This window comes from Cibotium barometz, chromosome 3 (genome assembly GCF_041138505.1).
Source record: "Cibotium barometz isolate CiBa-2024 chromosome 3, ASM4113850v1, whole genome shotgun sequence".
Taxonomy (NCBI): Eukaryota; Viridiplantae; Streptophyta; class Polypodiopsida; order Cyatheales; family Cibotiaceae; genus Cibotium; species Cibotium barometz.
In genome coordinates this window covers 49,656,081-49,673,615 of record NC_141048.1, presented here as the reverse complement: position 1 = coordinate 49,673,615, position 17,535 = coordinate 49,656,081, and the positions used below count along the sequence as shown (strand labels likewise).

Here is a 17,535-nt window from a genome sequence, read left to right as displayed (position 1 = left end):
TATATGTGTCTCTTAATGTTGATGGTGAGCACAACAGCCTATATTATATCTAGATGTTCAGACCTTTATGGTCTTTGTATTTGGTTCTTTGGTCTCAAAGGGTCCTTTTTTTTGTGTGTTGTTTATATGGAAGATGAGTGAATTCGATGATGGCCTTACCTCTAGCCTATGCTAAGAGTGATATTGATACACCACCATATACGTTAGTGGAGGTGTAAAACAAAATAAAGGAGTAAAAAGTGTTGTAATTAAAGATACTAAAATTTAAATATAGCTCATATTATATAATTCATATAGCTCACAAGATAGATTATCAAATTGATATTGGAGCATACTATTGATCTTTTTGGAAGCTATAAGTATGATAGCTCATAAGAGCTCTATATATAACTAGTCTTATGTGAAATCTTCCAATCCCTAAATATTAGATCAAAAGAGGTAATGTTTTAGGTATGATCATACAATATCTTAATATTAATCATCTTAGGCCTTAAATCATGAGCCTAATAAATAATCTTACATTGATATGATTAGAATTCTAGAATATAAATATGTTGATTGTTTGAACCACTCAAATCAAATGACAAATTCAACTTGTGACCATGGCCATCAAAACACTTGGCGATATTTCATTCATGTGGAGTCTATTTAACATTTGCATCAACAGACTTTGCAAACTCAGCCCATGCAACCCTATACTTTCCTATGTCAACAGTAGTAAAGGGGGCTGTTGTGCTATTCTCATAAACAAAACCACGAGCGAAGGCAATCGAAAGCTCATGATTGATGGGCTCTCGGTGGTACACCTTATAATGCAAGGTCACCATTTTTTAATAGAGGTGAGGATTTAAATCCCAAGAATACTGATAGCCAATCTTTGACTAGTATGTTTGCATCCATCAATTGCCTCGGGTTGGCCCCTTCATCAAAGCAAAGCCCATGCTCGGTATGAAAATCGTGCTTTTGTGTGACAATATCGCCTTAGCATGGAAAGCTCAAGAAATGGAGGTACCCAAAACAAGACGAGCCTGATTTAGATGCCATTTGTTGTGATCACCCTCTCCGAGATAACCTGGAAGCGCATGAGGGCTCATGTTGCTGAAACAAGGAGAGCATGAATGGATATAGAACATGCAATAAATCAAACCCTTAGCTAGACCACTAGAAAGTGCCAAAGCCATAGAGAAATATTCACAAGTTCTATCCATATTTGGCATGATATCTTTACTTTAAGACTCAAGTCTTTAAATATAATTCTATTTCCTAGCAAGTTCCTTGCTTCTCTAACTTGTCACTTGCATATGTATTTTTGTAAGGTTTGACTTGGGTAGCATAATAACGTTTTTTTGAATGCTAAAAACTTCTTCTCATCTAAGTGACATGGAGTCACTAATTACAATTGGGGGCAAAAAAATTTCACTATTAGAGCTATAGCTGCACTGGTTTTGGCGAATTAATTTATCATGGCTATAGTTACACTAGTGTAGGGCTAGTGTCTATCTCTTGCTCTCCTATCTTGGCATCACCTATGTCAATGCTAAAGATTCCTAGTTTTGAGAGTGGGTTGGTGATTGGTTTAGATGACATAAGAAACATTGTATCTCCACAAAGTAGCAATCTCACGAGTGGGACACTGGCATCACTCTCTCAATGTTGCTCTCACAGCTAGTATACCTAAGACTAGGAGAAAATCTGTTGTGTGGGTACATTCCTAGGGAACTTAGCTTTGATCATCTCAAAATGTTATAAGCACTAGGACCAGGCTAAGTTCGATAAGCCCTTCTCAACCCTTATGTGATCCTATGGACTCATAGAGGAAGTCTTACGGATCTTATGATCTCATTAGATCTCTCAAAAGATTTTATGAAATTATATGAGATCTTAAGAAAGATCATGAACTCATGTATATGGTATTATGAGATCTTAAGAGGTTTTACAGGCTACCCTTTGAAAGCTATGTAGGTAAATTCTATCAAAACACTCACTCTTTCTCACCATTCCCATGCAAAATGTTATTTCCCATTGTTTCACAATATCAACACAAATCTTTTGTCCTATTTGTATATATTTTAACTTAGTGCAAGCTTAATATGGTTTCCCAATTTTGTTTTCAATTAATTAATTTGAAGTGGTGTGAGAGGTAGCCTTAGAGATCCTTAGAGATAAAATCTTGACATGTGGATGACTGGAGGTTCGAAGCTCTAGAGGTTTTTGTATTCTGGAAAGTTCGGAGAGAGGCTTTAAATACGCTATGTGTAGTATTTTCTCATTGGGCAATGACCTAGTGAAAGAGAGAGAAAGGCTATTGTATACGTTGTTGTTTTTTTAAAATTTGCATTCTAAGAGACGTTTAACACAAAGTGAGAAAAAGAGATGGACATGAATACACTAAGAGGGGGAGAGAGGGAGATGTTTTAGCTAAGGTGTAAAACCTTACTATAATAATTAATTAGTGCTGCGACACATTAGAGAGAGATAATAATCTAAGATTTTGGATTACGTATGAGAGGGAGAGAGAGAGAATATCTGTCTGTTTGATGAGGAGAGAGAAAACCTTAGTTTCTAAGGTAGATGGCCGTTTAGCTTGAATATGGGCATGCTAGTATTGGTAAAATCATTCTCTTACTTTTTGATATAAGATGAGAGGACATACCTACATTTTCACGTATGTTACATTGAGTTTTTTGTTTCTTTTTGTGTGTGTGTGTGTGTGTGTGTGAGAGAGAGAGAGAGAGAGAGAGAGAGAAAGAGAGAGAGAGAGAGGAGATTTTAAGTATTTCAATTTGTATAATAATATTGATGCTTGAATATTAAGTATAAAAGTTTCAAAGTAACCAATTTTTTCAAAATAACCAATTTTTTTAAATAACTATTTACTCATTTGTGGTTCAATTCTCCACATAGGCAATCCATTCTCTATATAGGAAATTGTATTATCTAGATTATAATAGCCTATATTTCTTATTCATTCTCTATATAGGAAATTGAATTACCTAGATATTGGCCCATATTGTGTACATAGTACATTGAATTACCTAGATATTGGCTCATACTCTCTATATAGGAAATTTAATTACCTAGATATTGGCACATATTTCCTATATAAGAAATTGAATTTCCTATATAAGAAATTGAATTACCTAGATATAAGCCCATATTTCCTACATATAGAGGATTGAGTGAATGGGGAATACGATTGTCTAGATATATATAGGAAATTTCCATCAAAGTAACCAGGAAATCTCTCAAAATTTCCTATATATGGTGAAGTTCACTATATAGGGAACCACCAAAAGTTCCTTGTGTAATCCTAGCCACCCTCCATGTCCAGTGTCCCAAACCAAACTAATCCCAGGTGTATGAACAAACTTATAACAAGGCTTGTATACCCAATTACAAATCTCTCTCTCTCTCCCTCTCTCTAACACACTCATAGAGACACAATATTTCTTCTCTTTCTCTCTCTCTCTCTCTCTCTCTCTCTCTCTCACACACACACACACACACACACACACTCACTCACTCAGACACAATATTTCATCTCTTTATTTCTCTCTCTACAATCACTCACTCTTGAAGAGACTTCTCTCTCTTTCTCATGGAACAGTATTGATCATAACAATAATTCAATATTGCACACTTAACATACTTTGTGTGTGTGTGTGTGTTTCTAGTCATTCACACACACCACACTCAACATTACATAGAAGGAAGAGAGAGAGAGAGAGAGAGAGAGAGTTTCTTGTCATGCACACACCATACTCAACATTAAGTAGAAGGAAGAGAGAGAGAGAGAGAGAGAGAGAGAGAGAGATTGAACCACTTGTGGTTCAATGCTAATCAACATGCTTCCCTAGTTTATGAATTGCAAGAAAAATTTGATACAAGCATGTTTGTGTGTGTGTGTGTATGTGAGTGAGAGAGCTCCATATTTCATAGTGAGAGTGGTGGGTGAGTGGCTAATTTATTGTCCAAGTGCTAATTTAATAATGTAAATTTTTATTGTTAGCATGTATTGTTGAATCTGGTTTCATGAGTTAGTACTAACCATTTTGTATTGGTTCCACGAGTGACTACTAATCTTAATCAATTTGTGTTGAGTGGCTAATGTTGATACATGAACAGGTACACCTTTGCTTGGGTTAATGATTGGAATCATGTCTTTACCGTTGCGGGGAGGAGCAGGGGGCGGGAGGGCGGAGGATAAACCGACTCTAGGACTTCTCAGGCTTGTTCTCCATTCGTTGAAGTCCAACGTGTTTGAGAGTTTGGGTTGGACCCTAGAACGCTCTAACCATCAGGATATACAGAGTCCATTGGGTTTGAGAGCTTGTTGATATTATCACCCAAGCCTACGTACTCTGCTTAACAAAAATCTTTATATTCACACATACACGAATTACTACGATAAAGACTTTATGCAATGAATGATTGGTATCTTATAGGCTTTATATAGCAATAACTGTGTCGCTTTTCATTGGCAGGTATAATGTATTTGATGGACAAACATGCATGGCAAGGCAACCAGCTGGTGTCAACACATCTGCAGTGCTGTTCAACAACTTGATTCACGTTTATTATCAAGGATTTGGAGCGAATGAGAATGTGATGATGGAGAATGTGTTCAATCCAGCAACAGAAACGTGGGTTCAAGATGGAAGGCAAGTGCACACTTTTAGTTAAACTTGCATTTCCTTTTTAAATGAACATTAAAGAAAGGTTTCGTTTCATCATTTTCCTTATTACAATTGACCCAAGAATGTCACAATATGAAGTCAGATTGTCGAAGGATCAAACCCCATGCACAAAGGAACGTGAAATAGATAAATTTAAGATAAAAATAAAAATGAGAGGTTTTTTTTTTAAAGTAAAAACGTTTTTCCTTGAGAGAGATGTGATGAAGATGATGTTATGCAGGTCAGAGTTCAAGTTCTAATTTTAATAATAGACTTGGGTATTCAATTTGGGAGGAGGAGGGGAGAATGGCACAATTCCTGCAAATAGTCCGCATGTGGTGGATGGAGAGCCAACAGCAGCAGTGGTGTACAAGGATGTAGTGTATTGCTTTTATAACAACTAGTGATATATTTGATGGAAGTCATTGGTCAGGTGCTATTCATTATCTACACCCATGGCTGGAGGAGTCTCGGCTTTTGTGTGGAATGACAAGATTCATTGCTTCTTTAGAGTACAAAGCCCAGTAGCTGCGCGATCCATGCTTCATTACAAGGACTTTGACATTTCTCAAGATATATGGAGTCCAGAAGTTGTCCTTCCCACCGCCTCTCCACCAGACCTGGTGCAATTCTTAATCACCTTCTCATTGGCTCACGATCTAATTTCATCCAGTAGTGAGTGCATGAGGCTATACACACCTAGCCTCCCTAAATAAAGACACCATGCACATTCCACCCTCACTTGATTAACCTCAATTGTGAGAGAGAGAGAGAGAGAGAGAGCCCTATAGATTTAGGATATGGGACTATTTAAGACCATTGTGGAGCAAGTTTAAGTGGAGAGAATTGAAGATGTGGAACGTGCACAATAGAGAATTCAAACTAGATAAATTTTTGGGAGTGAGAGAACTCTTGGATAATGTTTTGCACAAATATTCTATCAACGATGGTTGCATTGAAATTTTACATGGCCTTGTAAAGTTTAATTTTGATTTTAATTGGTGCTCAATGCTTCTAGCACATGTGGTATCAAAGCTAATAGCCCATTCGCTAAGGTGTTAAAAGCTTCCACGGTTAACCATTTAGGATGAGGCTCCAATAATGCATCGATACGGATATGAAGCACTAGACAAGAAATTGAAAGACATTATGCAAAGTAATACAATGTTTGGTGGGAAAGTTATGCGCTTTTGTGATGACTTTAGGCAAATCTTACCGGCTGTGCCAAAGGAATCGCATGAGGATATTGATGATGCAACGTTATGCCGGTCACATATTTAGAGATATGTGAATATTTTAAAGCTCACCCAAAACATGCGGGTTAGACAGAGTGCTTATGATTGTACACAACAAGAATTTGTCAAATGGACATTACAAATTGGAGATGGCTCTATAGGCCATCCAAACAATGAAGACAGAGTGGTAATTCCACCACGAATGTTGATCCATGAAAACTCCGTTTTGAGTCTGGTAGAATGGGTATACAAAGATCTTCAGAGAGTGCAGGATTATGCATGCTTATTTAGAGACCGTGCTATTCTTACACCACGAAATCTAGATGTTGATGAGGTCAATAAACTAGCCTTGAGTGCATTGCCCAGTCTTGAAAGAGAATACCTCAGTGCAGTTTCAATTGTTTCTTTTGAGAATCAGGTAATATTGTATCCAATTGTGTACTTGAACAGTTTGAACTTGAGTGGTGGTTATCCTTCTCACCACTTGCTTCTAAAGATTAATGCTCCCATCATGCTACTCCATAATTTGGATCCTCGACGGGGACTTTGTAATGGTACAAAATTGATATGCGAGTAATTTCACTCAAAGGTGATAGAAAGGTACAAACATTGGAGAGGGGGTCGTTAATTATAGAATAAAATTCATACCTACTATGCTTCAATTGCCTTTTGACATGAGTTAATGTCTCAGCCTCTTCCTATGTCCTCCTCTTGCATCAACTACATAGTAGTATGGATAAAGCTTTATGGAGTCTTCTACAATGTGTGAAACATTATCCAGATCAACCTCATATTGTGGGTAATCAAATGGTTTCTCCAAACCTATTTGATTTAGCGGTGTAATCCTTGGGGGTGGAGGTTGAAGCTCCGAAAGTAGGGGAGGTACTGACACATTTGTTGCATTGTAAATCCCCTGTGCAATGGGTTGTTGTGCCATTTACTCAACAATGGGTTGTGGGCATGATGGCTTGTGGCTCTAGTAGATCTTGTAAAGCCAATTACTAAGGTATGGGAGCAGTAGCGTGGGCTTGAAGATGAGTATGGCACTATGAGGCTTCATGACCATAACGTCCAAAAAAAGTATAATTTCCATTGTATCTCGCCCTTATGACTAGACACCACTAGTGCTTTGCCATTGTTGATAGATAAAACATAATTGAAGATCTCCTTGGGTATATATGCACGTTTTCTAGAGACTTATTGGCTTGCATTCCCTCTTGGAGTGCTTTCAAGAAGTCAGTGAAATTCATCTCCGCTAAAGTATTACCTTTATTAGTAAGGGGTTTGATAGTGGAGGTGCTATGACTAGTGACTTCAAAAACAAAAGATTTAGAATCTGACACTTTAGATCCCTTAACCATTAGATTATTTTACAATTCGATGACATTTGTTGTAACTTCATCCCATGTAGTGATCCCTCTAATGACTAAGACATTATAGATCGCTTCATGTTTAAGCCCATAGATAAATTTTTTACTAGTGGGCTCACAGGTGGGGTAAGCATCTCGGTCATCGTGGGTTGCTTGTCTTTGTATGTTTCAAATTGCATTATAGGACCTTTTGGAGGTGGGAAAATACTATTTTTTATCCTTTCATTCTCAATGATTCTATACATGCATTCGGTGATGCCCTACAAGCGTACTATACATGTATTCGGTGATGCCCTACAAGCGTTCTTCATCAAAGATTAATTGAATAATCTCTCCCCAACTAATACCATATACTTGTGAAGTCCCAAAGTCTATAACGGTTGTGGTATCATACTCCAAGTCCTCTATGAGAGAAGACAATGATCAAAATGACTGAAACATTCTAGTTTCTTTTAGAGGTAGATGGAAGGTTACCACTCACGTCTAGGCACTCACGTCTAGGCTATTAGGTACTACCTGTGCAACCTTGAGTAATGTAAACTAGCTTGGGGTAGATAGAGTTTCCTGGGCCTCTAATCATTGTTGGGATACATGCAAGGTCTCTTCCTGCTTAGTTCAATGTTCTACCATCGCGCATGAGTACTTGTGTAGGGTGGGTCAATGGTTAGTGTGGTAACAGGCACAACATGGAGAGGGATATCTAAATGAATGCCTCCTACCTACAACTTGGCGTTATTCGGGGTTTCCCTAGAATTCACCTCAATCCGTCCATCAATGGCTTTATATGAACTATGAGTCAGTTCAGGAGCTTTAGCAAAAGCCAAACCCTTAAAGTAGCTAGTCATGCAATTTTAAAAGCTATTGCTGGATTTGGCTAATGTGGCCACGTCCGCATTTACTCTCCATAGGTGTTGTGACCCCTCCACTGAATCGAGATCATATGAAGTGTACTTGAGAGAAGCTCTAGGTCCTTGTACAATGCTAAACTAAGTTCTCTAACCAAAGGTCTAAAACCTAGTGTAGGCGGGTATGTTTCTAGCTCAAAAGACACACTTTCTTCTAAATTAGCCTCTAATGCGTGATCGGACCGTGCATGTGATTTCAATTAGCCTTTCCAAATTCTTAGAAGACATTTCCCAAGGTTTGGTATTTTTATTTTTTTAAATAAAATTAAGTAATGCAAAAGAGTAGAGAAATAGAGCACTCTTTTACATAAGCGTAAAAGAATGAGAGACTAGGATTACAACTTGGCTTTTAAAGTTCTAAGGTTCACATCCTTTGCAACCACAACTAAAAATGAGGTCCTAGGCATCTTAGCCTACCTTAACAAGTATGAATGACTAGATAATTCCGATAAAATCAACATAAAATCTTATGGTGCACAGTTCATATACAATTGGTGATCACACACACACACAGTTCATATACAATTGGTGATCACACAACACACAATAATATAATACAAAATTGGAATCTACCGTGTCCGATGACTTTGGCCAAAATGGTATAAAATGATAAGGTCATTAGCGTTGCTATTTTTATTATGTCAAATGAGTTCTATATTTTTTTATGCCTATAATAATAAACACGAAGAATATTACCCACAATGTTTTGTTTTGTATTTCTATATAATTATATTTCTATATAGTTGTAATAATGAACATGAAGAATCTGATTTTTAAGCATCAAATTCTCTCTAAGAGCTCAAATTCCCTAACCATAAACTTAGTGACTTTTAGGGATCAAATTCTCTCTAAGAGCTCAAATTCCCTAACCATAAACTTAGTGACTTTTAGGGATCAGATTCTCTCTAAGAGCTCAAATTCCCTAACCACAAGTTTAGTGATTTTAGGTTCATCATGACATATACTACAATCTTGTTTATCAATTAGTGACAATGTAGAGCAAGACATCAAAGCTTTACATGAGCTTAAGAAAATTGAAGCATATCTGCACATCTAAATTGATACCAAGGTCCAATAAATAAGAATCTCGTAGACATATTTTATCTCCCAAGTAGCATGAGAGTACTAGAAGAATGCAGTTGGTATAACTTTCTACTTTTATGTTGGTATGCATATATCCTTGTAATTTATATAATCTACTCTTTTCATTCTATGACATAAATATGCATGATTACAGGATGATGATGATGTTGAAGATTGTGATGATGTTCACACTAAAGATACGCATCTTTCTCAATATGAGGTGATTTTAAAAACTTCCATGTATATTTTATAACATTAGTATGAGAGGTTTTGACTTTGAGAGAGTTGTGAATCCATTATTGATAATATGATGATGATGATATGTTTATATAAAGACACATTTTTCTAAATATGGCAGCATATGAAATGCTACATACTTTCCTTTCAGTCTGGGATTCAATTCTAAATATTTATAGATTTATTGATCCTTTAGATAAACAAGACAATGGAATCATCTGAATTAGGACCATATTGGAAATTGTTGGAAAGTATGGATGGGCATTTTGGCATCATCTTTCAATACAAGCTTTGCTTCTCACCATTTAGGCTCTATTGAATGCATTTGTAAGCCAATTGGTCAAGAGATATGAGCAATGAGGTCTCCATGCCATTTCTTGATTGTATGGGGATTATCATGATGATCATATGCAATCTTGTATGTTAAATTGGAGCATTAGGGAAACCCTAAGCAACATTTGGGGAATTCGAATCCATTTTCAACATTGCTTGGCAACTAAGGATTCCCATGGCTCAATTGGTGGTATTGGACTCCTTCCATGCATTGTCATATGAGTATGGAATAAAGGACTTTAAGGCACTAAAGGCTTCCCTTCAAGATATGGATTTACACTTACTTAAAGTCATTATTAAGATGCTCTCAATATTCTCAATTTAAGGATCAATCCAGATCTTCACTCTCTAAAGATATATTTTCTTTGAAGAGATTGATCCAATTTATTCATATCTATAATTTATCTTCCTAAGGTTAATCTAGGGTCTTGGACAAATCTTAGCTTTAATCTTACCCATGCATGTTCAACCACCTTCTCTTTTTCTCTCTCTAAAATCCTTGGCTATCCTTGTACCAATAATTTTTCTTGGAAAAGCAATCTAATTTGAAACTTAACAATCCCTAAATTCTTCTATTAAACTAGGGTAATTTCTTATCTTTCTATCAAATTTCTCTCTATATAAACTTAGCTCTACTTTCTCTCTCTACGCACGGGGGTATTCCTAAACTTACTATTTGAATTTAATCCTCTTAATTAAATCCCACCATCCTTAATTTAATCAAAAGCTTGCCTAAATTTGGGCCTACCTCACTTAAAACATCTAGATTACCCATTATCTAATATATGACTTGAATCTCCGACACATGGAAGACATTGTAGAAGGAAGGAGTACGTTGTGATTGATAGCACTTTGCTTGTGGAAGAGAGCATTGTGCTTGTGGAAGAGCAACAAAGGAAGCAGATAAAGGAGATAAACAAAGAGAAGGAATGATAAATCATGAGAGGTAGCTAGGTCATGCAGCCAAGAAATTTGGGGAAGACAACCCCGTTGCAGCCTTGGGCAGGAGAATCCAATTTTTTCCCGGCCAACGTGGCTATTTGCATGGCTATCGGTGCAATTTGCGGTCGCACAGATAGACATATCAAGGTCAGTGCCTTCACTGACATTGTTGCACCACTCTTTCACTACTTTCTCTCACTATTGTGTGGTTGTGCCTTCATGCTCTTGTAGTGCTACTTTTGAGTCCACTTTAACTTTGGAAGGTATGGGTTTTGAGTTGCATCACTGGGTGGTTTCCGAGTTGGCTACTTTTGAGTCCACTTCAACCCAAAGAGGTAAGATCTTAGCTAATGTTTGGAAGCTGTGGGCTTTGACTTGCATCACTGCTTATGGCATGGTTTAGACCACTTTAAGCCAAGAGGTAAGATACTTACAAGCATGATAAGCATCCTTAATAAGTCATTCCATCGGCTTTCTCTGCTTGTGAATGGAACAAAAGAGCTAGGTGGACCTAATTAACTAAGCAGTCCAAATATAGTATTCCTTTCATCCAAATATAATTTCAATAGTTTTCACAACTTTCCTTATAAAAATTCTATGTCGTAACTTGGCTTTTCTAATATGTATTGATTCAGATACTCTCATAAAACACACTTTAATTGCTTTTGACAAAGAGTTTGATTAACTATGAACCACAAATCTACAATCTCTGTGTTGAAGTTCCCATTGTGCAATCTTTCAAATTTTTTTATAGTTACAACATTTTTTTAAATTTCAAGGGTGACCAAAAAAAGCAGTGCAAGAAAGTTCACAGTAACTATCCATATATATTTCATTAAAATTGAATGGTTAAACTTATGCACAGGAGTATCCGCAAGTGGTTCATGTTCTAACTCGAAATTACCATTGCCATCAATTATTAGTTGCTATTTTTTCCCATTAGCATTTCCAAAAACACAGATTTTGGATAACCACAAATTTGAACTATTTATCAATGGTAGTGGCTTTTTTACCAAGGTTTCTAAAGTAATTTTCTTACAAGTTTTCTTAAATACAGCTGCTTCATAAGCAAATCACATACAAAAGCTTATTTTGCATAAATATCAATGACTCCTTTGATATACTTGCAATATGGTGATGTTCTTCTTTTGAATTGCACTTTTCTAATTATAAAATTGCATCCTTAATTTGCATTAAGGATCAATGACTCCTTTGATATACTTGCAATATGGTGATGTTCTTCCTTTGAATTGCACTTTTCTAATTATAAAATGTGATAAGAGTACGTGTACTCTTTCCATGTATAGCTTATAGGTTCTTTTGGTTTAGATATTTTTAAGTATAATACCTACCTTGTTATTTTCTTCTTCTAATCTATTAGTGTTTACTTCTATTTAATGCTTGATTCTTTATATTGTAGTTGACTTTTGATGCATATTAATTTGTTCACTTTTTGTTATGTATTACTATGTCAGGAGCGACAACTTTAGAGCAGACAGTTGATAGTAAAGAGGGGTTCTTTTTTACACCATGAGTGCTTCTCTAAGCTCGTCTTCATAATCCCTGTCGCTGTTCTTGCCAACAGATATAGTTATCTGATGAATAGATATCCCCCAGTATGAGACATTTTGAAGATAGCAAATAAAACCCTCACATCGAACTCAAGAGTGAAACATAGCGAAAAGGTCTTCAGGGAGTTACAAACTCTGCACAATGAATTTCATCCTACTGGTAGATTACCAAATAAGGCTGAAGAGTATAATCCATCCATTAGAGAAGCCAACAAGAAGGCCAAGAGGCTCCTGCACTTGTAGAGGAGGAAAGGCATAGCAAGCATTTGCTGGCAATCTAAAACCTTGCTATGTAACAAGCTTGACTTCCAAGACAGATTAGACTACCAACTGGAACAAACCAAATCATAAAAATTCTAAAATACAACTTTATTTCTTTGAGATTCTAAAGATGTTACCGACAAATGGAAGGAAACATCCCAACAAATGAGCCTTCGAGGCTGTTTGAATTAAACACTGTCGCAAGTGTGCGACATAGAACCACTTCTTCTTCTAACTGCAAGCATGGCCCGTAAATACCCCATCTGACAGCATTAACCGCACATGAAAGTTTCCCGCAGAACTAAAACTTTTACAAATAATTACTAGTGGAAACCTGTTGCATATGCACAAAACTGATGATGCTGTGGCATCCTGTGGCCATGTTCATCACCCCAAGTGCATTGCTCTTGTTAAGTGGCAAGACTGTATCACAGCAGCTCTCCCATCATCATGCCCTCAAGGTCTAATACTTTCATTCCCAGCACATCGAACCAATCTGCTACTAAATATAAAATAGAAGACCTTACAGCTTTGATCAATATAACCAATCCCCCCTGTACGTGCCTACATTAGAAGAGCTCCTCTGAATTGAACTTGTTCCAGGCCTCCTATAGAATGAAAGGAACTTGCTCAGAGACACGGCATGCCTATGCTCAGCTCAGTTGTAGCAGCTAAAGATCCAAACTCTCAAATTTGACTTGAAAGCTGTGGCTTACCTTTAAGAGATCAAACACCTTCTCAGCAATGTACTTCTGCTGAATTGTGGCACCTTTTTGTTGCACTTTATCTGGGTGGACACATAAGGTGGCCTTTCTATATACCTTTTTCACAGCAGCAGTAGTGATAAGATCTGTCAATGACACTGCTTGCCAACCACACTCTGGCCAAAGAACCTGCAACCAATGCAACAGGGTTGGCAATAAAGGAATCAGTCATCTCAGAAATCACATAAATAACTGCATCCAGTCTTCTTGTTTCTTTTATTTTTTACCTTCAAGGGTCATATAGAGTAGAAACATACATATTGAAGAGTTGAGAGCAATGCACGGAGGTTCCCTTCCTTGCCAGCCGCCCAGCGCTTGATTTCAGCATCAAGAACTTCCCCTGCCCTCTGTGCAGATTTAGCCCGACCAGTGCCCAAAAAACAGAAAATAGCTTTTATCAAATAAGGATCTATAAATGAATGAACAGCAATGGAGCTTGTCTGAGCACAGTAGCACACCTAGACATAGGCCTCTGGTTAATCTCGGAGGTATGTTACGGTGGTTTTTAGCAGTTTTTCACAGCAGGCAAAATTTTTAAATATTAAAATTAAATGAAAATTCAAGATTGAGTTTTCAATTACGTATTATGATCAAAGGAAGCCTTTCAGTGTGTACATGGACATGCAAATCAACATTTCACATACAGCTGATTTTGGCGATTCCGCCTGCGTTGGGTTGTGTACCGCATTCTGGTAATTTTAAGTATCCACATGACTAGTATCTGATAATTGTACACAAAGTTATACATGTTACAGATTGCATCCCTAACAGCAGATCTGAGAGGCTTGCCAAATCTACATGCAGCTCTTCCACAACTTCTATCTCCAAAATAGTATTTTTTCCTTTTCAGACACCTTAAATATGTAGCCCAAGGTTGCGACCCTCCACCCTTATCAAGCCTCTTCCCCCATTCCTCTCCCTTCTTGTCTAAGGCTCTTTCTCCATTTTCTATATAGAATCTATATAAATCCCCTCTAAAACCATGTTTTTGGTACCAAGTGATGAAGGTGTTTGCCTAGGACCAAGAGGTCCTGGGTTCAAACCCCCCGTTGGTGCTTCCTCGGTGGCATCGCCTATGGGCCGATAATTAAGCGCCTACGGGGGATGAAAAATCAGTAACTACGGTAGGATCTTGGGCTTAAGGCCAGTCGAAAAAAACACCATGTTTGGTAAACCATCCACTCTAGGTGGGGCCCCCATTGATGGCCACTAGCATATGTAACCGGAGTGGAAATCTTATCCAGAATTACTGAGAATATTCCCTTCAAAAAAAATTAATAGCCAAATTTTCTAAATTGTCTTTTTAAATAAGCGCTGCTATGGATGCATCAGTAGCCACCGGATGCGGCAACTTTTTAGCCAAGGAGTGTGGACTCGGCAGATGTTGTGAAGCCACATAAGTGATGAAGGCTCTCCAAAAAACACACACACACAGGAGAAACCTCTGAATTAATAACCATAGAACCCATTATTGAAAGTATAACAGGTTTCATTACATGTCTCTCTGCTTGCTCTCTTAGACTTTGCAAATCGCGTTGGTTCTTCTCATCCAAAGCCTTGGCCTGCATGTCCAACAATACAGACACAGTAAAAATCCCTTTTAACCTGCATGTTTTTTTTTGGGCACCGGTTGGGCTGCATCCTTGTTCATACAAGACAACATAATATCTCAAATAACACAGCCTATTTTATGCCAACTTTGTTATTATGAAATAGCTTCAAGCACTGGTGAAACTGAAACAACAAACTTCATCCACTTTTAACAAGAAGGATTAACAAGCCAAATTCAATGCTGACTAGCATGAGGCCTGAATCACCATCTTCAGCTATTAGCCTCCAGGTTGGGTAACTACAAAGTTTAAGAAAGAACGAATCTTGGACATTGAAACATAAGTAGCTTAGCCAGGGTGAGCATGATGGTTTTGGCCTTCGTGCTCGGCAACGATAGAGGTCAACCTTCCTAAAGAACATTAAGACAAGTAGCTTAGCATCTACAATATCACAGAGTAACTTGGTTGTAGTAATCAGCTCTAAAATTCATAACCTGATTGTGTATGTCAGACAGTTGGGAGCTACACGAAGAGGAGAGGGTTAAGCTAAGAATAGACTGAGTTGACTGTAGATAGCCCATCTACATGGTGGATCTATAAACAACATGCAAAGTCAAGGCAAATGTAGTCAAGCTTTACTTGAAGAATCTAACCAGTCTATAGAACTATGAAGTCATAAGCAATGTTTCCCCTAAGGAAACGTTCAAGATAGACTAAGCTAGTGCTCAGGGCACTGTACAGATGCCGCGTTTTGAACCTGCTTACTTAAATGGGTGGATTTACTGGTTAGCTGCAGTTTCAATTAGTGGTCTCCTTCAGTTCTCTAGTACCTTTGTCCTAGCGAATCATTAGCAACATCTCTCTCAGAGAAATATTCAGCATGGTACGAGACACCCCCCTTTCTCGTGCGCTGCCCGCCAGCCCCCTCCTGCCTTCGTCCCTCCCGCCCCTTCTCATTCCCCCCCACCGTGCGCTGCCCGCCAGCCTCCTGCCTTCGTCCCTCCCGCCCCTTCTCGTTCCCCGCCACCTCCTTCTGTCGTTGGGCCTAATCCAACACGGTAAGGGGAGCCCTAGGATTAGGGAAAGCACGCTGATACGGGTGGCTAAGGTAGATTATTAGTAAAACCATAGTTACTAGCTACTTATGACTAATTGGTTATGTATAGCAGCAGTAATCACTATATAAGTGACTTGTGGGTTTATTATTGTCATTGTTGATGACGGGTCTGAGCCTAGACCAAAGACTCCCACCATGGACTCGGCAGATGGGAGTGAGCCTTAGCCCTTGGCTCGAGGGTGGTTTGCAGTCACAAACCTACCTACAGTTGGGAGGTGAGCTAGCATGTTCCCCTTCTTTTTGTTACTAATCTTGTTGCTTGTGTTTAGGGAGATCTTGGAGAAATCTTACAGTTGGTGTTACAAGCCCCCTAATCAAGGAAGCAAAAAAAGCAACGTTTGCGTGTTTTTTTTTCAAGTCTTGCTCGTATGGTGAATCCCAGGTATTTCTCTCCACACTATATCTGTGTTTTGATCTTGATGAACGGTATGCTGTTTTTTCTGAATTTCATGTCACGCATGTTGCATGGTGTGGTAATGTGTGTATAGATCAATAGAGAGAAGGCCGCGTGTGAGAGGGTCGTATGCAAAAGAAGGACTTGCGTGTTTTGTAGTTATACACAAGTATGACTAGTTTTTCTGGAAAGAGCGTGCAACACAAAGGTGTGCCGTTTGCTTTTCATGGGCACACACGGGCTTTACTTTAAAAAAAGCATAATCAGACCCTCGTTTTAGCAATACGTTTTCTTAAAGGGGCTTTTTTTTTGCTTTTAAAAAAAGCATGCATGCTCAGATATTTTTAAGAACAAACTGTAGACGCTAAAACGGGAGGGGAAGTAGCTTTGCCAAATGCTATCTGAAGCTTCTTTGCTTCATAGTGGTAGTTCTGAGGATCTTCACATGTGCACATATATTTTGAGTTCCAGATTCACAGCAATTTCTGCTGATATTTGTTAGCATTCATGGTGGCAAGATGGAGCATGTGCAAAGAGAAAGATGGAGGTTCAAGCCATGACTAGTTGGTGCACAGAGATAGAGAGATAGAGACAATAAGGGGGAGATAGACATAGAGATAGAGATGAGATAGCAAACAAGAGAAGGATTGCAACTCGAATGCCCAACAAACCCCACTTCAGAGTGATGGAGGTGATGCCTGACAAACCTTCAGTGAAGAGTTGACTTGTGTTGAGTCACAACTGTATTAGTTAGCTTGTGTTTGAGCAAGCAAGTTCTAAAAGAGGCAGCTTGATCAGTTGTGTGTCAGCATAGGTCAGCTGAGGTTGTTAAAGTATTGGTCTAGTCTTGTTTAACAATTGTGAGGTCTAGGCTGACAATTAGAAGCAGCAACTTGAGAGTCAAGGAAGGTCTAAGGACCCGTGAGTGAAGAATTCTGCTTCAATTGAGATAGTTGGGTCAGTCAATACTGTTTCCAATAGCTGGGTTCGTCTCAGCCGATTCAATCACAAGGGTGTTAGAAGGGTGTCAGCAAGGAGTCCAAGAAAGTCCTGAGGGCATAAATATAAGGTTAGCTGATGCTGGAGGACAATAGAGG

General features: G+C 38.2%; 1 protein-coding gene across 1 annotated transcript in view; it reads right to left on the bottom strand.

Annotated features, from left to right (window-relative positions):
* Positions 1 to 12,702: 12,702 nt before the first annotated feature.
* The window catches only part of LOC147640195 (uncharacterized), a 57,402-nt gene continuing 52,569 nt past the window's right edge, over positions 12,703 to 17,535 (bottom strand). Inside the window, exons 5-8 of the mRNA XM_086778244.1 lie at positions 14,874 to 14,939; positions 13,635 to 13,724; positions 13,330 to 13,506; positions 12,703 to 13,221 (exon numbers count right to left, since the gene is read on the bottom strand). Coding sequence (XP_086634370.1) covers positions 13,183 to 13,221; positions 13,330 to 13,506; positions 13,635 to 13,724; positions 14,874 to 14,939 — 372 coding nt within the window. The 3' untranslated portion in view covers positions 12,703 to 13,182. The remainder of the gene's footprint in view (positions 13,222 to 13,329; positions 13,507 to 13,634; positions 13,725 to 14,873; positions 14,940 to 17,535) is intronic.